Genomic DNA, 25386 nt, shown 5'->3' on the forward strand with positions numbered 1-25386 from the left:
GCGAAACGGACTCTTGCTAAAAAACTAAATATTTCGGGCTATTTGACATACATATATATACACGTACGATAAACAACCCAAACTAACTACACCATATCGAAAGTTCCTTCCCCCTTTCTACGCAATTTTCCCGGCGTCAAAAAAGCGCACACCATTAAGTATACTAGGTACTACGCACTTATATCCAAACACGCCCGCAACAACACGTTTTTAATTCTGTAAATACATAGCTCTACGTTAAATATGGATATGCAACCCGAAAAGTCCCGCCGCATCGCGCGGGCTGATCCAACTCTAGTTTCTTACATTTTTGCCATTGTTATCGTATGAGAAAATATATATAAAAAAAATAACTGCATAGGTTTCAAGTTCTTGAATTTTCGTACAAAAAAAAATAAGAAAACAAGAAACTAGAGACATCAGAGCACACAAACTCCTGTTATTTCTTGCCTATTTTATCCAAATAACATGAAAAAACTAAAAAAACTAAAAAAAACTCTACAATCAAATCTCTAAAACAGTAAGTCGCACCATCTACTAACTTCCATTTTTACCAGCATTCGACGAGGAAGAATACAACAGCGATGAAGCAGAGAAGCTCGAGTTATTACTTTCAATGTACAACGACTTCATTGCATCCTTCGACGGGCCCACACTCACCTCACGCTCTTCTTGACCTTTAACATCTTTATCCAACGACCCTTTGTGGGCCATCGTAGGCTCGGATTTTGAACCCTCTTCTCTATCTAGTCTAATCTCCTTTAACATCGCTCCGATGTCTTTCATTGACGGCCGATCATCAGGTGCTGGTGCAACACAAAGTAAGGCCACACCAATCGTTTGCATCATCTCTTCGAGCTCAGGTTCGGGCCGGGCCTGTAAGCTTATGTCCAAAACTTCGACCCCACCTCGTTTTTGTCTAACCCAATCCACAATGTGCAGCCCGTCTTCTATGGTGGGATCGATTGGCTGCTTTCCGGTTAGTACTTCTAGCATAACTACGCCAAAGCTGTACACGTCGCTCTTTTCTGTTACTTTCATCATGTACCCGATCTCTGCAAATATATTATAAATAATTATTTTCGACAAAATAAAACTATGACGACGTTTAAATATTTAATAACCCTGAAAATGTAATACTTGACTAGTTATGCTTTTCAAGATCACAATCAAGGTTGAAAAACGGTGGGGACGGTCGGGACCTTAATGGGTCGAGACAGTTAAGATAGGGTCGAGACGGTCGTTGACCAGTGTTTTGATTTTAAAAATATAAATAAACATTTATATACATATGTTAAAGACAAAACTTTCTTCGACTAATTTGTACCTATAATCGCAATCACAGTTACTTTTTTACAAAAAAGAAAAATAAATAAAAAAATAAAAAAATATATGACCATTTTAACTGATTTGACTAACTTTCTGACTTTTAACCGACTTTTCCCGACCCTGACCCAACTTTTGACCGATAGTCACTAATGTGTACTTTTTGACTTTTGACCGATAGTCACTGATTTGTACTTTTGACCAAAACGGTCGACACGGGACGGGCTAGTCACCAAACCGCCGCAACGGCACGAGACAGGGTCGTTTGCAACCATGATCACAATAAACTGTGACTCGATATATTTTTCAAGTTTATATTTGAAGTCAACTCGAATTACTTTGAAGTCTTAAATTAATTGGTCAACAAGGATATTTCAGACATGATGGAACTAACCTGGTGCGATGTAGCCAAACGAACCAGCAACCGTGCTTGAAGACCGAGCAAAATCTCTATCATCGACAAGTTTCGCAAGGCCAAAATCAGCAATATAAGGTTCAAAATTGAGCCCGATGAGTATATTATTTGCCTTAATATCCCTATGAACAATTGGAGGAACACAATCATGGTGTAAATAAGCCAATCCTTGAGCCGAACCCAATATTATCTGATACCTTAAATTCCATTCTAAACAACAACCACTATTTCCATGTAGCAAACTACCTAAACTACCATTAGGCATGTAATCATACATAAGCAACCTCGTGTTTCGGTTCCAACAACACCCTAAAAACCGAACTATATTCTTGTGACGAATTAACCCTAACGTTTTAACTTCAGTCGAAAAAGAATCGCGAACAGTACTCGAAGGTGCTCGATCATTGTCACAATACGTGGCAGCCATTGTTGTGGGCCATAGTTTTTTAACGGCAATCGCTTCACCGCGATCGAGATCTACGCGATAAACTACACCCGAACACCCTTTTCCGATCACATTGGTGTCAACCAAAGATCTTAATATTTGGTCTATGGTGAAACTAAGCTTTTGAAACGGTGTGAATTTCCAATTTGATGAACTAAAGTTTCCCGTTTCGGAATCGGTATCTTGCGGTTTACCTTTCGGGACCCGGTAAACAGCTATCGCACCAAGTATTACTAATAACACAGCTGCTAATGATAATAAAGCAATAGCAACTTTTAGCTTCTTAGATTGACCAAATCCCTTTTTGTTAGACTCATGTTGACCGAGAAAACATGACTTAAATCCCAACGGGCATAGCCCGTTGTTTCCCGCTAATTCTTGGTCAGATAACTGTCGAAACAGCTTGGTGTCGGGTAAAAAACCGGTGAAATTGTTGTAGGAAACGTTTAAAGAGACGAGATTTACGAGGGAGGATAGTACCATTAAGTCACCCGTAAACGTGTTATGTGAAAGATCTAACGTTGAAAGCTTGTTTAATGAAGAAATTTGAGGTGGGATTGTTCCATTAAATGAATTCCAACTTAGATTGAGAGCAATATCTAATGAAACTAAACTGAAAAGCTCAACAGGAATGTTACCCGAAAGTCGGTTGTTACTAAGATCAAGTAACTGTAGATTTGAACAACGACCCAGAGTTGAAGGAATGGGTCCCGATAACGAGTTCCCACTAACTGAAAAACGGTTGATGACCGAAAGTTGACCAAAACTTTCAGGAATTTGACCCGAAAACTGATTGTTTGAAACATCTAAAGCTTGAAGATTGGGTAAAAAAGCAAGTGAACTAGGTAAAGGGCCAGAAAGAGAGTTATTGCTAAGGTTCAACATTTGAAGATGTGAGCAATTTCCAATTTCATCTGGGATTAATCCAGTGAGATTGTTTTCAGATATATCAAGAAAATCAAGATTTTCAAGAAACCCGATTACTTTAGGAATTGAACCACTAATTTTGTTATTTACTAGCCTTAATCTAATGAGTGAACTACAGTTACCTAAAGAAGACGGGATTGGACCCGAAATAGAGTTCGATATCAAGAGTACTTTCGTTAAATTCTTCAAGTCAAATAAACCAGAAGGTAAACTACCATTGAGAAAATTATGAGATAAATCAAGTGATTGTAAACTTTTTAAACCTGCAATTGTTGAAGGTATATTTCCTTCTAATTGGTTCTGCCATGCAAAGAACACCGATAACTCCTCTAACATCCCGATCTCGACCGGGATCGAACCCGATAACCCGTTTCTATCCAGCTGCAGTTGTATCAAATGAGTACATTTCGAAAGAACGGGCGGGATTGACCCCGAAAGATTGTTGTTACTCAACATCAACTCTTCAAGATTAGCCAAATTTCCAAGTGAAGAAGGAATCGAACCAGAGATAAAATTTAAAGAAAGATCGATAATTTGCAAACTTTTACAGTTTCCTATCTCTATAGGTATGGACCCCACAAAATTATTTTGCCACAGTAACATCTTCTCTAACTTGACTAAATTTCCCAACTCAGATGGGAGTGAACCAGAAAGATCATTTTCATATAAATATAAATCTATAAGTTCAGAACAGTTTCCAATTTCTTTTGGGATCTCACCACTAATCAAAGTTGTATAAACTGATAAAGTTTCAAGCTTGCTTAAACTACCTAAAGATCTAGGAATAGACCCTGAAATTTTAGTAACTGCAAGCCCTAAAACTTGCAAATTTTTACAGTTACCCAACTTATAAGGGATGTTTCCAGATAAATCTTTGTTCCCACCAACCCTAATAACTTCCAACATTCCAAGATCCCCAATCTCAACAGGAATCTCACCAGTTAAATAATTATCAAACAGAACAAGATTTTTCAAACTAGAACAGTTACCAATCTGTGGTGGAATCACACCAGTGAGTTGATTTGAGTTTAATACCAAATCTTGAAGATTAAAAAGCTTACCAATAGTTAATGGAATCCCACCCACAAGACTATTGAAACTTACATCAAACACTTGGAGTGCATTACAGTCACCAACTTCATCAGGTATGTTCCCAGTCAAATTAGTACCAGATACCACAAAAGTATCAAGATACTTAAGTGATGAAAGGTTACTAGGAAATGGAAGGGCTAATTCAATAGAATCAATATTAATTTGTGTCACATATTTTTGTGATGAACAAGTAATATAAGACCAATTACATGGGTTTTCATCATATTGGTTCCAAATTTTAGGAAAAAGATTTGAACTTGATAATGATGGTGATGTATGAAGCCATGAAAGTAAAACAAGACCTTCATTGTTTAAACCATTAACAACAAAAACAAGAATAGATATCAAGAAGAATAGATATTGTTTGTGTATGTAATTGTGCCCTAATATTGGCATTTGCAAAAATTAGGGCTCGGTTTTGGGATTGAATTTTTTTTCTAGGGTTTTGTTTCATGAAATTAGACAACAAAAATTGCTTTAAGGGGAAGCAAGAAAATAAGAGACATAAAAATTGGGAACAGCAATTCACATTCATATAGCTATAGCTATAGCTATAGCTATAGATATACATTACACTAGTATAATTATAATTATTGTATTGTATGTACCTCGGGGTTCTGCAATTTCTTGAACTGTGGTGTTGGTTTTGGATTAACAATTGGGGATTTGAAGAGGTGAGTGTGAAGGTACAAGTGAAGATGCAGAATGTACAAGTGATTGACCTGAAAGTTGAGTATGGGGAAAAGTGAGTCATGTGGGTTTTGCTTGGTTTTCTTCAACGAAATGAAGGTGATGAGTGTTTATGTGTTGGCTTTTGCGCCAATCTTTTAATTTTAAAAAATTATGCAGGTTTTATAAATACAAAATTACACGGATGGTCCTTGTGTTTGTCAAAAACCACATGGATAGTCCATACTCGATTATTTAACATTTTTAGTCCCTTAGTATGCACTCGACAATCCAATTTCATGACAGACGTGATATCTTCATTAACTGCAAGGCATGTGCCAGGCGTGTTGAAATGTCCCGTTCATATTGATTATAAACGTTCCATATTAATTGATTTCGTTGCGAGGTTTTGACCTCTATATGAGACGTTTTTCAAAGACTGCATTCATTTTTAAAACAACCATAACCTTTATTTTATCATTAAAGGTTTCAAAAGCATTACGTAGATTATCAAATAATGATAATCTAAAATATACTGTTTACACACGACCATTACATAATGGTTTACAATACAAATATATTACATCGACATATGTTTCTTGAATGCAGTATTTACACAATATCATACAAACATGGACTCCAAATCTTGTCCTTACTTTAGTATGCAACAGCGGAAGCTCTTAGTATTCACCTGAGAATAAACATGCTTTAAACGTCAACAAAAATGTTGGTGAGTTATAGGTTTAACCTATATATATCAAATCGTAACAATAGACCACAAGATTTCATATTTCAATATACATCCCATACATAGAGATAAAAATCATTCATATGGTGAACACCTGGTAACCGACATTAACAAGATGCATATATAAGAATATCCCCATCATTCCGGGACACCCTTCGGATATGATATAAATTTCGAAGTACTAAAGCATCCGGTACTTTGGATGGGGTTTGTTAGGCCCAATAGATCTATCTTTAGGATTCGCGTCAATTAGGGTGTATGTTCCCTAATTCTTAGATTACCAGACTTAATAAAAAGGGGCATTTTCGATTTCGATAATTCAACCATAGAATGTAGTTTCACGTACTTGTGTCTATTTTGTAAATCATTTATAAAACCTGCATGTATTCTCATCCCAAAAATATTAGATTTTAAAAGTGGGACTATAACTCACTTTCACAGATTTTTACTTCGTCGGGAAGTAAGACTTGGCCACTGGTCGATTCACGAACCTATAACAAATATGTACATATATATCAAAGTATATTCAAATTATATTTACAACACTTTTAATACATTTTGATGTTTTAAGTTTATTAAGTCAGTTGTCCTCGTTAGTAACCTACAACTAGTTGTCCAACGTTAGATGTACAGAAAAAAATTGATATATATTATCTTGAATCAATCCATGACCCAGTGTATACACGTCTCAGGCTAGATCACAACTCAAAGTATATATATTTTTGGAATCAACCTCAACCCTGTATAGCTAACTCCCACATTACTGAATATAGAGTGTCTATGGTTGTTCCAAATAATATATACACATGGGTCGATATGATATGTCAAAACATTTGCATATGTGTCTATGGTATCCCAAAATTACATAATATATTAGAATACATGTATAATACAATATAAGTTAGCTAGGATATGATTAATATAGATTTGTTACCAATTTTCACGTTGCTACAACAAGAAAAATTATCCAATCTCGTTTTACCCATAACTTCTTCAGTTTAAATCCGTTTTGAGTGAATCAAATTGCTATGGTTTGATATTGAACTCTATTTTATGAATCTAAACATAAAAAGTATAGGTTTATAGTCGGAAATATAAGTTACAAGTCGTTTTTGTAAAGGTAGTCATTTCAGTCGAAAGAACGACGTCTAGATGACCATTTTAGAAAACATACTTTCACTTTGAGTTTAACCATGATTTTTGGATATAGTTTCATGTTCATAAGAAAAATCATTTTCCCAGAAGAACAACTTTTAAATCAAAGTTTATCATAGTTTTTAATTAACTAACCCAAAACAGCCCGCGGTGTTACTACGACGGCGTATGTCCGGTTTTACAGTGTTCTTCGTGTTTCCAGGTTTTAAATCATTAAGTTAGCATATCATATAGATATAGAACATGTGTTTAGTTGATTTTAAAAGTCAAGTTAGAAGGATTAACTTTTGTTTGCGAACAAGTTTAGAATTAACTAAACTATGTTCTAGTGATTACAAGTTTAAACCTTCGAATAAGATAGCTTTATATGTATGAATCGAATGATGTTATGAACATCATTACTACCTCAAGTTTTCTGGATAAAGCTACTGGAAATGAGAAAAATGGATCTAGCTTCAAAGGATCCTTGGATGGCTTGAAAGTTCTTGAAGCAGAATCATGACACGAAAACAAGTTCAAGTAAGATTTTCACTCGAAATAAGATTGTTATAGTTACAGAAATTGAATCAAAGTTTGAATATGAGTATTACCTTGTATTAGAAAGATATCTTACTGTAAATAAGAAAGATTTCTTGAGGTTGGATGATCACTCTACAAGATTGGAAGTAAGCTAGCAAACTTGGAAGTATTCTTGATTTTATGAAACTAGAACTTGTAGAATTTATGAAGAACACTTAGAACTTGAAGATAGAACTTGAGAGAGATTAATTAGATGAAGAAAATTGAAGAATGAAAGTGTTTGTAGGTGTTTTTGGTCGTTGGTATATGGATTAGATATAAAGGATGTGTAATTTTGTTTTCATGTAAATAAGTCATGAATGATTACTCATATTTTTGTAATTTTATGAGATATTTCATGCTAGTTGCCAAATGATGGTTCCCACATATGTTAGGTGACTCAAATGGGCTGCTAAGAGCTGATCATTGGAGTGTATATACCAATAGTACATACATCTAAAAGATGTGTATTGTACGAGTACGAATACGGGTGCATACGAGTAGAATTATTGATGAAACTGAACGAGGATGTAATTGTAAGCATTTTTGTTAAGTAGAAGTATTTTGACAAGTGTCTTGAATTCTTTCAAAAGTGTATGAATACATATTAAAACACTACATGTATATACATTTTAACTGAGTCGTTAAGTCATCATTAGTCGTTACATGTAAATGTTGTTTTGAAACCTTTAAGTTAATGATCTTGTTAAATGTTGTTAACCCAATGTTTATTATATCTAATGAGATGTTAAATTATTATATTATCATGATATTATGATATATTAATATATCTTAATATGATATATATACATTTAAATGTTGTTACAACGATAATCGTTACATATATGTCTCGTTTCAAAATCATTAAGTTAGTAGTCTTGTTTTTACATATGTAGTTCATTGTTAATATACTTAATGATATGTTTACTTATCATAATATCATGTTAACTATATATATATCCATATATATGTCATCATATAGTTTTTACAAGTTTTAACGTTCGTGAATCGCGGGTCAACTTGGGTGGTCAATTGTCTATATGAAACATATTTCAATTAATCAAGTCTTAACAAGTTTGATTGCTTAACATGTTGGAAAAATTTAATCATGTAAATATCAATTTCATTTAATATATAAAAATATGGAAAAGTTCGGGTCACTACACATGTGTCAGGCATGTGAGGGCATATTTGTCATTGGGTCTTTTATCTCTTCACTCACTTATTTCGTTCCTCTACCTTTTAAAATATACACACCTAGCACCACCTATTTTTTTTTATTCTAATCATTTAACTTTTTAATTACTTTACTTTTTATCATCATCATCTAACCTTTAGCACCACCTAACCAGCTAACCTTTTAATTATAGAAAGAAAGGTACCAATGAATCACCGACAATCTATCACTATTCCTGATTTATATATCATGCCTTTTCATAAGTAATATTTACAAACGAGACACCAGAGAAATGTGTATATATCAACACAAAAAAAAATTAAAGAAATCGTGGTGTTTTGTGGTATTTTTCAGTTGAAAGAATCGCCATGAACAAATCATTTTCGCTCGGTGGTGGCCATTCAAATCACCAGATATTATTTCAAGATCTGACTCAAATCTGATAAGGATTAAGAGATATAGTGAACTCGATAAAGTTCACCACCCCTGCTGGTAATTCCGTCCAGCGCCACCGTAGACAAACCCTAAAACAAACCCTAAATCGAAACGATGACGATGGTGGCGAAGATGTTGTTGTTAACGACGATAATGGTTTCAGACTCGGTCACGTGGGTGACAAATTAGTGTTGTATGTATTTCATAATTCATGCCTTTTTTTGAAAAGCAAGACGAATATTATTATATCAACGAGAGTACACGATAAGCGCAATGGGAAAAAACACCCCCACGCACATTAACCATACGCGAAATAAAAATCAAAAAGCTACATGCTTGCGGAGTTAGCAAGCAATTACCACGAGAATACTATACATGTTACATGCTTGTAAGATAAATACTAGGATCACTAATCCACGTTAACCAATCAAGTTTTCTTCCTTTCGATCAATGCGATATCCACTCGAATTATCTAATTTGGATCTCGTTTATTGCAACCGGAATGCTCCAAGATTTGTTGTTGAAGGCTACATTATTACGATTCTTCTAAATGTAGTAAGCGCTAACCCATTCAACCGCTTGCCAAATTTCACTACCGAACTTTGACAAAGTGATTGAAGAGCTAACTTTACCACGCAAAATTTCGTTTGTGCTATAATTAGAGAATTGACCAAGCTTCCACCAACGATGAACACGATTCCATATTTCCAATGAGAATTTGCAAAACACCAAACAATGATCTACACTTTCTATGTCATCATCACACACCGGACATCTAACAGAGTGCAAGTCGATACCCCGTTTGTCAAGCTCCAACCTTACCGGAATGCGTTTCTTAATTCCGCTCCATACTGTAGCAAATCACTGTAGCAAAGTCTTTTCACTGTAGCACTGTAGCGAAATACGGTTTCACTGTATCACTGTAGCAAAATACGGTTTTCACTGTAGCAATAGTGTTTTACTGTAGCAAATAGTGTTTTACTGTATCACTGTAGCAAAATACGGTTTTCACTGTAGCAAATAGTGTTTTACTGTAGCAAAGTCATTTTACTGTAGCAAATAGTGTTTTACGGTAGGAAAGTCGTTTTTACTTGTACATATATACATATACATACATATAATTGTTCATGAATCGTCGAGAGCAGTCAAATGTAATTTAATACATGAAACAGTTCTAAAATTTTGAGATTCAACTTCATAGACTTTGCTTATCGTGTCGAAAACATTAAATCATTTAAAGATAAAGTTTAAATTTGGTCAGAAATTTCCGGGTCATCACAATGACTGTCATCACAAATGAAAAAAATGAGCTTATTCCTACTAGGACTGTAACAGGATGGCGTGTTTGTATTGATTATAGAAAATTAAATGACGCCACCAGAAAAGATCACTTTCCCTTACCTTTCATTGATCAAATGTTGGAAAGATTAGCCGGGAATAGTTACTATTGTTTTCTTGACGGTTTTTCCGGATACTTTCAAATTCCAATAGCACCCGAGGATCAAGAGAAAACCACATTTACGTGCCCTTATGGTACTTTTGCTTACAAACGCATGCCATTTGGACTTTGCAACGCCCCTGCAACCTTTCAAAGGTGCATGATGGCGATTTTTCACGACATGATAGAAGAATGCATGGAAGTTTTCATGGATGACTTTTCAGTCTTCGGTGATACATTTGAATCATGTCTAGTTAATCTTGAACGAATGCTAATTAGATGCGAACAATCAAATCTAGTTCTTAATTGGGAGAAATGTCATTTCATGGTTAAAGAAGGCATCGTTCTTGGTCATAAAATTTCAAAGGAAGGAATTGAAGTGGATAGAGCTAAAGTAGATGTAATTGCTAAACTTTCACATCCCACCAATGTTAGAGGAGTTAGGAGTTTTCTAGGGCATGCCGGTTTTTACCGACATTTCATAAAAGATTTTTCTAAAATTGTCACTCCTATGAATAAACTCCTAGAAAAGGATGCTCCATTCATCTTTTCAGATGAATGCATCAAATCTTTTAATATTCTTAAAGAAAAACTCACTAATGCGCCGATCATGATAACTCCAAATTGAAGTCTACCGTTTGAACTCATGTGCGATGCAAGTGATTTTGCATTGGGAGCCGTTTTAGGACAAATGATTGAAAAACGATTTCAACCTATTTATTATGCTAGTAAGACGTTACAAGGAGCACAAACGAATTACACAACTACTGAAAAAGAACTCCTTGCTATTGTCTTTGCTTTTGACAAATTTCGTTCATATCTCGTTCTAGCTAAAACGGTGGTCTATACCGACCATTCTGCTCTTAGTTACCTATTTTCAAAACAAGATTCCAAACCAAGATTAATCCGTTGGATCTTACTCTTACAAGAGTTCGATATTGAAATCCGAGATAAAAGGGGAGCAGGAAATCTCGCAGCTGATCATCTTTCTCGTCTTGAAAATCCCGAATTAGAAGTTCTAAATGAATCAGCCATACAAGATACTTTCCTGATGAATATCTATTAAAGATAGATTATAGTGAAATTCCATGGTTTGCAGACTATGCAAACTACTTAGTATGTGGATTCCTTGAAAAAGGGTTGTCGTACCAAAAACGAAAGAAATTCTTTAGTGATATAAAACACTATTTCTGGGAAGATCCACATTTGTTTAAAATTTGTCCCGATGAAATAATACGCCGATGCGTATTCGGAGATGAAGCTAGTCAAATCTTAAACCATTGTCACATAGGACCAACAGGAGGACATTATGGGCCTCAACTCACAGCAAGAAAAGTCTATGACGCTGGATTCTATTGGCCTACAATTTTCCAAGACGCACACCTTCTTTGCAAATCCTGTGATGCTTGTCAAAGGACCAGAAAAATAAGTCAACGTGATGAAATGCCACAAAATGTCATTCAAGTATGTGAAGTATTTGACGTTTGGGGTATTGACTTCATGGGTCCATTTCCAAAATCTCATAATAATCTCTACATTCTCGTTGCCATTGATTATGTATCTAAATGGACGGAAGCACAAGCTCTCCCAACTAACGATGCACGAGTTGTAGTCAACTTTTTAAAACGTCTATTTGCTAGGTTTGAAACACCGAAAGCTTTAATAAGTGATCGGGGTACTCATTTTTGTAATAATCAACTTGAAAAAGTTCTCAAAAGATATGGAGTAACTCATAAAATCTCAACCGCTTATCATCCACAAACAAGTGGACAAGTTGAAAATACCAACCGAGCTTTAAAACGTATTCTAGAGAAAACCGTAGGATCAAATCCGAAGGAATGGTCCATGAAATTGGAGGATGCACTCTGGGCTTTTAGAACAGCCTACAAAACTCCAATTGGAACCACACCTTTTAGACTCGTTTACGGAAAAGCATGTCACCTTCCAGTAGAAATTGAACATAAAACATTTTGGGCTTTGAAGACATGTAATCTTGATTTGCATGAAGATGGACGTCTACGGTTAAGTCAACTAAATGAATTAGAAGAATTAAGACATGAAGCATACGAAAATTCGTTAATCTATAAAGAAAGAACAAAGAAATGGCATGATAAAAGAATCAGAAGTTTAAAAGAATTTAAAGAAGGAGACATAGTTCTTCTTTTCAATTCACGATTCAAGCTATTTCCTGGAAAATTGAAATCAAGATGGTCTGGACCATTCATAGTCAAAAGAGTTTTCCCATATGGAACAGTAGAATTAATAAATTCAAATGAGATTGAATTTAAGGTTAATGTTCACAGAGTTAAACATTACATAGATAATCCAATGAAAGTTGAAGATGAAGTTAATCACAATTTCGATACCACAGCTAACTAAGTGTGGGAAGATTCGAATCTTTTTAGGGTAATATGTATTTCTGTTACAGTTAGATATTCTGTTTTCATGTAGTTCTCGAGAATGGAATCCGAATGGTATTTCCCTAGCAGACCCTAAAGAACTAGTCTTCTCCCTCCATTCTGAATTTTTATTTTTTTTTAGGTTTTACAAGATGAAGAATTCCTTTGATCCGAACCATGGTCTACTACTACACTCTTTGATTACTAAACGTAATAATGACACGCTCCCGAGTGAAGTGGTATCCTTCATAAGAGCCAAAATGGATGGAGTAAGAAAAGAACTCATGAACGATCATCATAAGATACATTTTGGTAAAGGAAAATCAAAATCCGCAACAAAAAGAAGAGCACGACACCTTGAAAAATGTCATAAATGCGGAAAATGGTCACACGAAGGTAAATGTTCAAACAATCAAACATATTCAAATACCGAATTTGTTACTCTATGCAGAGAAGGACCGTTCATATGTTTAGAAGAAAAGTTATTAAAGAATCGAGGTTACGCTTATGTAGCTATGGAAAACCAAATCACACGACTCTCCTATGAGTCGGCTAAAGCAGGTCTCTGAGAATTCTTTCTCACAGGTAAGTATGTACAATTTTTATTTTTATTTTTATTACTTTTAACCTTTTGATAATAAACGCTGAATCGTTCGCTATAAAGTATTAAATTGGTATTCAATAAAATTAGGTATGCGTAACCGAAATTATTGATATCATACAAAAATTTATTACATCACTGCGAAATTTACCGTTTATTCTTAAGGTATAAATATCTTTAATCAATCAACCCAAAATATTTCAGAAATTCATCAGGAGTAAAACTAGGTTATGGAACCGAAATTACTTTACCGAAAAGAGGGGCGTATATTTTTGATAATATTTGATTGATTAAAGTGGGATAAAAGACCAAAAAGATTTTTAATGTTAATTTTTACCTTGTTTTTAAAATTAATATATAAATATTAAATTATTAATTTAAAATTTTAAAATCAAAATATTTAAGTTTTTAAATATTTTAAAAATTAATATTTTCAATATAAGTTTGTATGTATAAAAATATTAATAATATGAATTTTTAATTTTATGCATTTTAAATTTAAGTTTGGTGTGAATTTAAAAATAAAAATTTACTTTATTTCATTAAATTAAAAATATGATTTCTAAAATTCGTCGTGAGTTGAAAACTAGGTCGTTGAACCGAAATTGCTTTACCCAAGGGAGGGACGAGAAATTTTATTATCATTATTTTTAATCTTATTGAATTAAAGTATGCCAAAAATAAAAACAAAAAAAAAACCCCGAAAATCTTTGCTTTTTAAAACAATCACTTTAAAATGACAAAATTTAAAATTTTGTCGAGGGACGGACTAGGTAAACGTACCGAAACTACCTCTACCTAAAGTAAAAGGAAACAAAATTTTAAAAATTATTCATTTAAATTGTTTTAATAAATAAAGGTTTTACATATAAAAAAAAATTATGTATTTATTTGTTTGTAGTTTATATTATGTACAAAACAGGGTAAAATAGCTCACTTTCAAAAACTGGCATTAAGTTCAGCAAAACCTACTAATTTTAACGACAAGACGTAAAATATCAAATGTGATATAAAACAATAGGTTTGCAAACTCGGTATTTTTAATCATTTTTCTACACTAATCACCCTCATAAATTTAAATTTTTACTGATTTCTTGCAAATGAGGGCATTGCAAGATCTTAAGTGTGGGAAGGGGTTAAATTCTTTCGGATTTTTAAAATTTTTTACTTATACACTTGGTTACCATTAAAAATACTAGTAACGCAGTAGTTGTATTAGAATCGAGTGCTCTCAGATAATAAAGAACAGCTCTAGTCTTATATACCGACTACCAATTCTAGTAAATTTTTTCAAAATTTTCAATTAAATGAACTCAAAATCATGTTTATATAAATTTATGAACAATAAAACTAGGTGTTGACACTGAAATTATTGTTACCTCGGAAAGGACATATATTGAGAAATAACCCAAAATGTTAGAATTCATTTAAAATGGAATAGAGGAAAATAAAAAGGCAAAGAAAGGAAAATAAAAGCCAAGTGTAAGAAAAATTTACCAAGTTATTTAGAACATATATCACATATTTTTGTACAAATAATTGAAGATACTTTTGTTTTGGACGATATTTATCAGTTTACCCAGTTTATTGTAATTTAAAAGGAAGTAAAGTCTTCCGAGAGAAAAAGAAACGCGCTTCTTGATTTAGGTCAGGAAGTTGTCGTCCAGACCAGTTGTAGAGTCTACGAAAAACCTTGAAAAGTTTTCTCGAAAATCAGCTGGAAATCCACGGACCTCAGCATCAAACAGGGTCGCCAAGTGGTCAGACTTATCCTAACCATGAGAGGATCTTTCTCGTACAATGGGGGCACCGTGCAAATTAGCTTATAAGACTAGTAAATCAGATCCCCAGAAAGGATAATCTCCTTAAAGATCAAAAATCAGCTTTTAAGACTGATATTACTCAATCCTTGAGATTGACTTTTAAAGATTGAGAATTACAAACTCATGGAATTCGATGATATCTAAACTTGAGCTTGAACGAGAAAATATTTTGATCAAATTACAAACCGATTTGTTTTCTGAAAACCCATTTTTAATGCATTCATTACCGTTGAACGTAAAATCCTAGGAATTCACCAGAAATTCATTAGGTCACCTGAACCAAATCGGGTGTCAACCGTAAGAACGGTGGTTGCATAGCATGGTCGAAGACAGGACCTTGTACCAGACCGAAAAATTATAGGGTGATCTTTACTATTGCTCCTACAAAGAATAGTAATTGCATCCGACACGTTATAGACCATAATCAAAAGCATGTCATTAGACATTGCCTTAACAGTTGCTTGTTCAACGCTTTCCTTTACAACCGGACGGTAGTTTACCGAAAGGTAATATACGGAGCAAGTATACTGGACGTGTTGCTTTCCCAATACAAGGTTAGCAAGTGGGTGACACAAAACCATAAGTTTTGAGCTAAAATTTTCAAATCTGAAACCCACCAAACCCACAAAAATAATTTGCAAACACCGGTGAAGGGTTATTCCGGAAAACTTATCTAGGGTAAAAGCTAGATTTAATTTTCAAAAGATCAAATATTTTCATAAAGATCCAATTTCCTAAAGGATCTAAATTTTCATAGTCATGTGGGACTGTAAACCACATCGTTACTACCATTGTTCATATCGCCATATAGAAATCACTGATGTACAAAGTGTGAAGAATAAAGAAGTGATTCTAGTATTTTTATTTCAAGACAATATTGCTTGAGGACAAGCAACGCTCAAGTGTGGGAATATTTGATAATGCTAAAAACGAACATATATTTCATAGCATTATCCCTCAAGAAAGACAAGCTTTTAGTTGCAATTGTTCTATTTACAAGTAATATTCGTTTAAATAATAAAAGGAGAAGACAAAAGACAGATTCGACGATTTGAAGACGCAAATGACCAAAAAGCTAAAAAGTACAAAGTACAATCAAAGTGGTTCAAATTATTGATAAGAAACGTCTAAAAGTTACAAGAGTACGAGCCGCAAAACGCAAAATACAAGATATTAAATTGTACGCAAGGACGTTCGAAAATCCGGAACCGGGACCTGAGCCAACTAACAACGCGCGACGCAACGAAGCTAAAATTACAAGTCAACTATGCACAAGAATATAATATAATATATATATAATTCATAATAATAATAATAATAATAATAATAATAATATAATTATAATATATAATAATATTATGTATGTCGACAAAATGAAATTGAATCAATTGAAGACAACTCACTTTCCACTCTTTTACAGTAGGCATATTCATATCTATAAAAGGAGAAGAGTGCATCGAGAAATAGACACCCCTTTTCTTTCTTTTATATATACGTAAAATATTGATTTATAATTATAATTATAATTTTAATTTAAGATTAATAATAATAAGAGTATGTTAGCGAATGTTGTAAGTGTGTACGTCGAAATTCTGTCCGTGTAACGCTATGTTATTATTAATCATTGTAAGTTATGTTCAACCTTTTTAAATTAATGTCTCGTAGCTAAGTTATTATTATGCTTATTTAAGCCAAAGTAATCGTGAAGTTGGGCTAAATATTAAAGACGGGGTAATTGGGCTTTGTATCATAATTGGAGTTTGGACAAAAGAACGACACTTGTGGAAATTAGACTATGGGCTATTAATGATCTTTATATTTGTTTAATTGAATGATAGTTCGTTAATTTAATATAAAAATTACAATTGGATGTACCTATAAATAACCACATACACTCGATCGGACACGATGGGTGAGATATTTATAAGTACTAATAATCGTTCATTTAACCGGATACGGAAATGGATTAATAGTTAATGGACTTATTAAAACAGGGGTGAATTACATACAAGGAAAATTGGTGTAATTATAGTTTAAGTCCCCAATTAGTTGGAATATTTGACTTCGGATATAAGAATAATTTGACGAGGACACTCGCAATTTATATTTATGACTGATGGACTGTTATAGACAAAAACCATATGGACATATCGAATAATCCAGGACAAAGGACAATTAATCCATGGTAATAAACTAAAATCAACACGTCAAACATCATGATTATGGAAGTTTAAATAAGCATAATTCCTTTATTTCATATTTTATCGCACTTTTATTTACTGTCATTTTATTTATCGCACTTTTAATTATCATACTTTTTAATTATCGCAACTTTTATTTACTGTCATTTTATTTATCGCACTTTTAATTATCGCAATTTTATTATCGTCATTTACTTTACTCTTTAAATTAATTTTTATTTTTAATATTTTACATTAGGTTTTAACTGCGACTAAAGTTTTAAAATCGACAAACCGGTCATTAAACGGTAAAAACCTCCTTTTATAATAATAATACTACTTATATTTATATACAAATTTAGTTTTAAAAATATAGCGTTAAACTTGGCTAGTTCCCTGTGGACGAACCGGACTTACTAAAAACTACACTACTGTACGATTAGGTACACTGCCTATAAGTGTTGTAGCAAGGTTTAGGTATATCCACTCTATAAATAAATAAATAACTTGTGTAAAATTGTATCGTATTTAATAGTATTTCGTAATAAAAATATAACTATTTCGTATACGCCTCTTGTAGTGACCCGAACTTTTTCATGTTTATATATATATTAAATGAAATTGTTATTTACATGATTAAGTATTTCCAACATGGTAAGCAATCAAACTTGTTAAGACTTGATTAATTGAAATAAGTTTCATATAGACAATTGACCACCCAAGTTGATCGGTGATTCACGAACGTTACAAAATTGTAAAAACTACATGTTGTGGTATATATATATATATATATATATATATATATATATATATATATATATATATATATATATATATATATATATATGGTTGACATAGGATTATGATGAGTAAGTATCTCACTAAATATATTAACAATGTGTGATATACATAAGAAATGAGATTACTAAGTTAAGAAACTCGAAATGATATATATAACGATTATCGTTATGATAACGTCTACTAAATACATATGTATCATATTAAGATAGTGATACACTATATTTAACATGATAAAATAATATTTAAATATATCATGAAGTGTGTTAACAATGAACTACATATGTAAAAACAAGACTACTAACTCAAGAATTTCGAAACGAGACATATATATAACGATTATCGTTGTAACGATATTTAAATGTATATATATCATATTAAGATAAATTAATATATCATAATATCATGATAATATAATAATTTAACATCTCATTTGATATAATAAAAAATGGGTTAACAACATTTAACAAGATCGTTAACCTAAAGGTTTCAAAATAACATTTACATGTAATGACTAACGATGACTTAACGACTCAGTTAAAATGTATATACATGTAGTGTTTTAATATGTATTCATACACTTTTTAAAGACTTCAAGACACTTATCAAAATACTTCTACTTAACAAAAATGCTTACAATTACAACCTAGTTCAGTTTCATCAACAATTCTACGCGTATGCATCTGTATTCGTACTCGTACAATACACAGCTTTTAGATGTATGTACTATTGGTATATACACTCCAATGATCAGCTCTTAGCAGCCCATGTGAGTCACCTAACACATGTAGGAACCATAATTTGGCAACTAGCATGAAATATCTCATAAAATTACAAAAATATGAGTAATCATTCATGACTTATTTACATGAAAACAAAATTACACATCCTTTATATCTAATCCATATACCAACGACAAAAAATACCTACAAACACTTTCATTCTTCAATTTTCTTCAACTAAGTGATCTCTCTCAAGTTCTATCTTCAAGTTCTAAGTGTTCTTCATAAATTCTATAAGTTCTAATTTCATAAAATCAAGAATACTTCCAAGTTTGCTAGCTTACTTCCAATCTTGTAGAGTGATCATACAGCCTCAAGAAATCTTTCTTATTTACAGTAAAATATCTTTCTAATATAAGGTAATACTCATATTCAAACTTAGATTCAATTTCTATAACTATAACAATCTTATTTCAAGTGAAAATCTTACTTGAACTTGTTTTTGTGTCATGATTCTACTTCAAGAACTTTCAAGCCATCCAAGGATCCTTTGAAGCTAGATCCATTTTTCTCATTTCCAGTAGTTTTATCCAGAAAACTTGAGGTAGTAATGATGTTAATAACATCATTCGATTCATACATATAAAGCTATCTTATTCGAAGGTTTAAACTTGAAATCACTAGAACATAGTTTAGTTAATTCTAAACTTGTAAGCAAACAAAAGTTAATCCTTCTAACTTGACTTTTAAAATCAACTAAACACATATTCTATATCTATATGATATGCTAAATTAATGATTTAAAACCGGAAAACACGAAAAAACACCGTAAAACCGGATATACGCCGTTGTAGTAACACCGCGGGCTGTTTTGGGTTTGATAATTAAAAACTATGATAAATTTTGATTTAAAAGTTGTTCTTCTGGGAAAATGATTTTTCTTATGAACATAAAACTATATCCAAAAATCATGGTTAAACTCAAAGTGGAAGTATGTTTTTCAAAATGGTCATCAAGACGTCGTTCTTTCGACTGAAATGACTACCTTTACAAAAACAACTTGTAACCTGTAATTCTAACTATAAACTTATACTTTTTCTGTATAGATTCATAAACTTAAGTTCAATATGAAACCATAGCAATTGGATTCACTCAAAATGGATTTAAAACGAAGAAGTTATGGGTAAAACAAGATTGGATATTTTTGATCTTTTTAGCTACGGAAAATGTTTAACAAATCTATACAAATCATATACTAGCTAAATTATATTGTATTATACATGTATTCTAATATATTATGTAATCTTGGGATACCATAGACACGTATGCAAATGTTTTGACATATCATATCGACCCATGTATATATATTAGTTGGAACAACCATAGACACTCTATATGTAGTAATGTTGGAGTTAGCTATACAGGGTTGAGGTGGATTCCAAAAATATATATACTTTGAGTTGAGATCTAGCCTGAGACGTGTATACACTGGGTCGTGGATTGATTCAAGATAATATATATCGATTTATTTCTGTACATCTAAATGTGGACAACTAGTTGTAGGTTACTAACAAGGACAGCTGACTTAATAAACTTAAAACATCAAAATGTATTAAAAGTGTTGTAAATATATTTTGAACATGCTTTGATATATATGTACATATTTGTTATAGGTTCGTGAATCGACCAGTGGCCAAGTCTTACTTCCGACGAAGTAAAAATCTGTGAAAGTGAGTTATAGTCCCACTTTTAAAATCTAATATTTTTGGGATGAGAATACATTCAGGTTTTATAAATGATTTACAAAATAGACATAAGTACGTGAAACTATATTCTATGGTTGAATTATCGAAATCGAATATGCCCCTTTTTATTAAGTCTGGTAATCTAAGAAATAGGGAACAGACACCCTAATTGACGCGAATCCTAAAGATAGATCTATTGGGCCTAACAAATCCCATCCAAAGTACCGGATGCTTTAGTACTTCAAAATTTATATCATATCCGAAGGGTGTCCCGGAATGATGGGGATATTCTTATATATGCATCTTGTTAATGTCGGTTACCAGGTGTTCACCATATGAATGATTTTTATCTCTATGTATGGGATGTATTATTGAAATATGAAATCTTGTGGTCTATTATTACGATTTGATATATATAGGTTAAACCTATAACTCACCAACATTTTTGTTGATGTTTAAAGCATGTTTATTCTCATGTGAATACTAAGAGCTTCCGCTGTCGCATACTTAAATAAGGACAAGATTTGGAGTCCATGCTTGTATGATATTGTGTAAAAACTGCATTCAAGAAACTTATTTTATTGTAACATATTTGTATTGTAAACCATTATGTAATAGTCTTGTGTAAACAGGATATTTTAGATTATCATTATTTGATAATCTACGTAAAGCTTTTTAAACCTTTATTGATGAAATAAAGGTTATGGTTTGTTTTAAAATGAATGCAGTCTTTGAAAAACGTCTCATATAGAGGTCAAAACCTCGCAACAAAATCAATTAATATGGAATGTTTTTAATCAATAAGAACGGGACATTTCACCTCTGCACACATCATGGATATTATGGAGATTTTCATGATTCCATTCCCCGATGTATATGGTGTCCTCCGCGTATTGAAGGCGTGACACGTTAGTTTTATCATTGTCGATCTCTTCACCTTTGAACAAGCCTTTTTCGATAGCTGCTTTCGCAAGAATGTTTAGTTCCTCTGCCGCAAGAATAAATAAAAATGGTGATAATGGGACGCCTTGCCTTACGCCCGGACTTGTCACGAACTCATTAGTGGGGGATCCATTGATAAGAATATATATGGAAGCGGATCTCAATGAAGCAAGAATCCAATCCCGCCATTCCAAACCCCATGGATTTCATTACTTCTAGAAGGAAATTCCAATTGAGACAATCAAATGCCTTTTCGAAGTCGACTTTAAATAGAATGCCCTTTGCTTTTTTCTTTTTGGAAATCAATGCATTCATTCACCACTAAGGCACCATCTAAGATAAATCTACCCTCAAGAAACGTACTTTGTTCATGTCACACGGGTGAAGGGATTACTTTCCGAAGTCGGTTCGAAAGTAATTTGCCAATTATCTTGTAGTAACTACCGATTAGGATAATCGGACGGTAGTCACTAAGGCCCAAAGGATCAGTCTTCTTTGGGATTAATGTGACAAATGAAGCATTACACCCCCGAGAAAATTATGATTTTTCTCAAAACCATTTAATCGCCTCGATTAGTTCAACTTTGATGACTTCCCAATATTTTTTGAAAAAATGAAAATTAAAACCATCGGGACCTGGAGCTTTGGTGTTCCCACAATCAAGGATAGCATTATGTATTTTAGTTTCATCAAAGGGGACCTCGAGTGCGGTTGCATCATCAACAGAAAGTGTAGGATAATCAAGGTCTTCAAGGCTCGACCTATAATCATTTTGTTCTTTGAAGATGTTTTTGAAGTGGTTGACTGCACATGACTTAATATCATTTGGAGAGTCATTCCAAATACCGTTAATTACAAGACCGCGGATGTTGCATTTATTATTCTTTCTACGAATCATCGAGTTAAAGTATTTTGTGTTTTCGTCGCCATCAAGGATCCATCGAATTCTATATTTCTGTTTAAGCATACTTGTCTTGATTTTTTCTTTGTCAATCCATTGTTTTCGACACTCTTTCCAATGATTGTAATCATCATCGTTCAGCTGACCCATTTCGACTTGTATTTCCAGATTCAAGGCTGCATTTTTTAATAACTCTATTTCACTATCAAGTTGGTTAAATTTATTATGGCTCCATGCACGTAAAGCGTCTTTAATTTTCTTGAGTTTATTATGAAAAACACAATCTTTTCTTGCAACTGATGGAACAGATTTTGCCCACGCCCCCTTGATAACCTCATCAACATCATCATCATCTAACCATGCGTCGAAAATTTTAAACGGTTTAGGACCAAAGTCACGAACTACATCTCTTAACATAATGGGACAATGGTCTGAATGTTTTCTTTCGATTGCAATAGCTGATAAGTCTTTCCAAAGTGAGAAGAATTTATCAGTTACCAAGCATCTATCTAATTTGCTGAATTTAAGTCCGTCTTCACTAACACGAGTAAAATTTCTGCCACCTAAAGGAACCTCAATCAAATTGTTAGTATCAATGAATTCATTAAACCTTTTAGCTCTTGACTCAATAAAATCACAGTTGAGTCTCTCACTTTGATCACGTACTTCCTTAAAATCGCCACATAATAACCATGCTTCATTACTATGACCAAGTAGACACGTGAGGGAGTCCCATAGTTTCTGTTTGTTTTGGTCATCATGGGGGCCATATATGTTAATGACATTCAATTTTTCACCCGAACAGTTTCCATGTACCTTTTACCCCAATAACACAATCGAATTCGATAGCACTATTCGCATCAAAAAAGATGTATCCCATATCAAGAGTTGCCCACCCGATTTCCCGACAATCGCCTTTTGGATGAAATTACATTCGCGTGAGCCCCACAATTTAGAAATCCATGTGTCATCGACAAGGTGGAGTTTCATTTCTTGTAGGGCAACGAACGAAGGTTTTTCATTAGAAATAAGTCTTCTTACCCACCCGAATTTATCAATCTTACCCCCGATTGCAAAACTTCTTATACTCAAAGAAATATCATAAAGACTTATCTATGAAAGGACATAAATACCCGCATGTGTCTGTCACAAAATTGAACTATCTATGGAAAAAATGCATACTAGGGTCACCTTTGGTAGTATTGATATGGAGATTGAAGAGATAAAGAAAAAATCAATCGATTGGGAATTAATTGCAGAAGATCGTGATCTCACAAGTGATGAGAGGGCGCTTTGGTTAGACTGTAGAAAAAAATGGTTAGAAAAAGATAAAATAAAACAAACATGGCCAAACAAAAATCTCGTGCTAAATGGATTCACGATGGAGATGAGAACTCGGAATTTTTCCATTCAATGATTAAAAGGAGGCTTTCAAAACGCAACATTCGAGGTCTTAGTATTAATGGGAATTAGAGTGATGACCCAATTGAAGTCAAGCATGCAACTTTCTGCCATTTCAAGTTCTTGTTTGAAAAAAGAAATAACAACCAAATGAAGTTTGCGGTTACGGGTATAGAAGGGTCGGCCTTGGGGGTAGATGTACCAATTAATACAAGTAACAATAGCCATGCAAATGCGGGGGTAGTGGTTCCAAATGATACAAACAACAACAGTGGCGTTCCAAATAATGCTAATAACAGTAGCCATGCAAATGGGGGGGAGGGGGTGGTTCCAAATGATTTAAATAGCAACAGTGGCCTTGCGAATGTGTATATCAACAAAATCAGTTAGTCCCAGGCTAGCGAGATCGAAGCTGTTGATGTTATGCGAGGTGTATATAAAATAGCTTTATATTTTAGCAGAAAATACTATTAAATACGATACAATTTTACACAAGATATTTATTTATTTAGAGAATGGATATACTTAAACCTTGCTACAACACTTATAGGCAGTGTACCTAATCGTACAGTAGTGTAGTTTTTAGTAAGTCCGGTTCGTTCCACAGGGAAAATCTTTAAACAAAGCTTAACGCTATATTAGTTTACTTTTATAAAAATACAAATATATATATAAGTAATATTATTATTATAAAATGGGTTTTTACCGTTTAATGACCGGTTTGTCGATTTTAATTCTTCAGTCGCAGTTAAAACCAAATGTAAAATATTAAATAAAAGACTTAATTTAAAGCGTAAAGTAAATAACGATAATGAAATTACGAATAATAAAAGTGCGATAAAATAAACTTGCGATAATTAAAAAGTACGATAATTAAAAGTGCAATTAAATATAATAACAATGAATAAAAATGCGATAATTAGAAGTGCAATTAAATATAAAATAAAGGAAATTAAATATGAAATAAAAGAATTATGCTTATTTAAACTTCCGTAACCATGATGTTTGACGTGTTAATTTTAGTTTTATGCCCATTGGTTAATTGTCCTTTGTCCTGGATTATTTAATATGTCCGTCTGGTTTTTGTCCATAACAGTCCATCAGTCATAAATATAAAGTGCGAGTGTCCTCGTCAAATTATCCTTATACCCGAAGTTAAATATTCCAACTAATTGGGGACTTAAACTGTAACAAGATTTTAATACTTTGTTTAATAATTACACCAGGATGTCGACTGAGTGTAACCCAAGGTTTTAATATTTTGTTATCAATTATACCAAGTGTCCTTGTACATAATTTCACCCCTGTTTTAATTATTCTAGTGGCTATTAATCCATTCCCGTGTCCAGTTAAATGAACGATTATTCGTACATATAAATACCCCGCCCATCGTGTCCGATCGAGTGTATATGGTAATTTATAGGGACGCCCAATTGTAAATCTTTATATTAACATTAACAAACTATCATTTAGTTAAACAAATATAAAG

General features: G+C 33.0%; 1 protein-coding gene across 1 annotated transcript; it reads right to left on the reverse strand.

Annotated features, from left to right (window-relative positions):
• Window positions 1-439: 439 nt before the first annotated feature.
• Window positions 440-23467, reverse strand: LOC139870130 (uncharacterized). Its single transcript, XM_071857979.1, has 8 exons — window positions 23429-23467; window positions 22223-23312; window positions 21474-21641; window positions 7479-7510; window positions 1939-4514; window positions 1721-1863; window positions 543-1055; window positions 440-450 (listed from the first exon to the last, which is right to left on the reverse strand). The coding sequence occupies exons 1-8, from the start codon at window positions 23465-23467 to the stop codon at window positions 440-442; spliced, it is 4572 nt and encodes a 1523-aa protein (XP_071714080.1).
• Between the last annotated feature and the right edge of the window lie 1919 nt (window positions 23468-25386).

Source organism: Rutidosis leptorrhynchoides, chromosome 10, assembly GCF_046630445.1.
Source record: "Rutidosis leptorrhynchoides isolate AG116_Rl617_1_P2 chromosome 10, CSIRO_AGI_Rlap_v1, whole genome shotgun sequence".
NCBI lineage: Eukaryota > Viridiplantae > Streptophyta > Magnoliopsida > Asterales > Asteraceae > Rutidosis > Rutidosis leptorrhynchoides.

What these genes read in the sequence shown, in the direction of transcription:
- LOC139870130 (XM_071857979.1), bottom strand. Translation starts at nt 23,467, where the DNA reads ATGACACATGGATTTCTAAATTGTGGGGCTCACGCGAAT. An exon ending in TATCCATGATGTGTGCAGAG is followed by an intron (nt 7,511 to 21,473) that starts GTGAAATGTCCC and finishes TCAAGTTCTAAG; the next exon opens with TGTTCTTCATAAATTCTACA. An exon ending in ATTCTACAAGTTCTAGTTTC is followed by an intron (nt 4,515 to 7,478) that starts ATAAAATCAAGA and finishes AATGGTTTAAAC; the next exon opens with AATGAAGGTCTTGTTTTACT.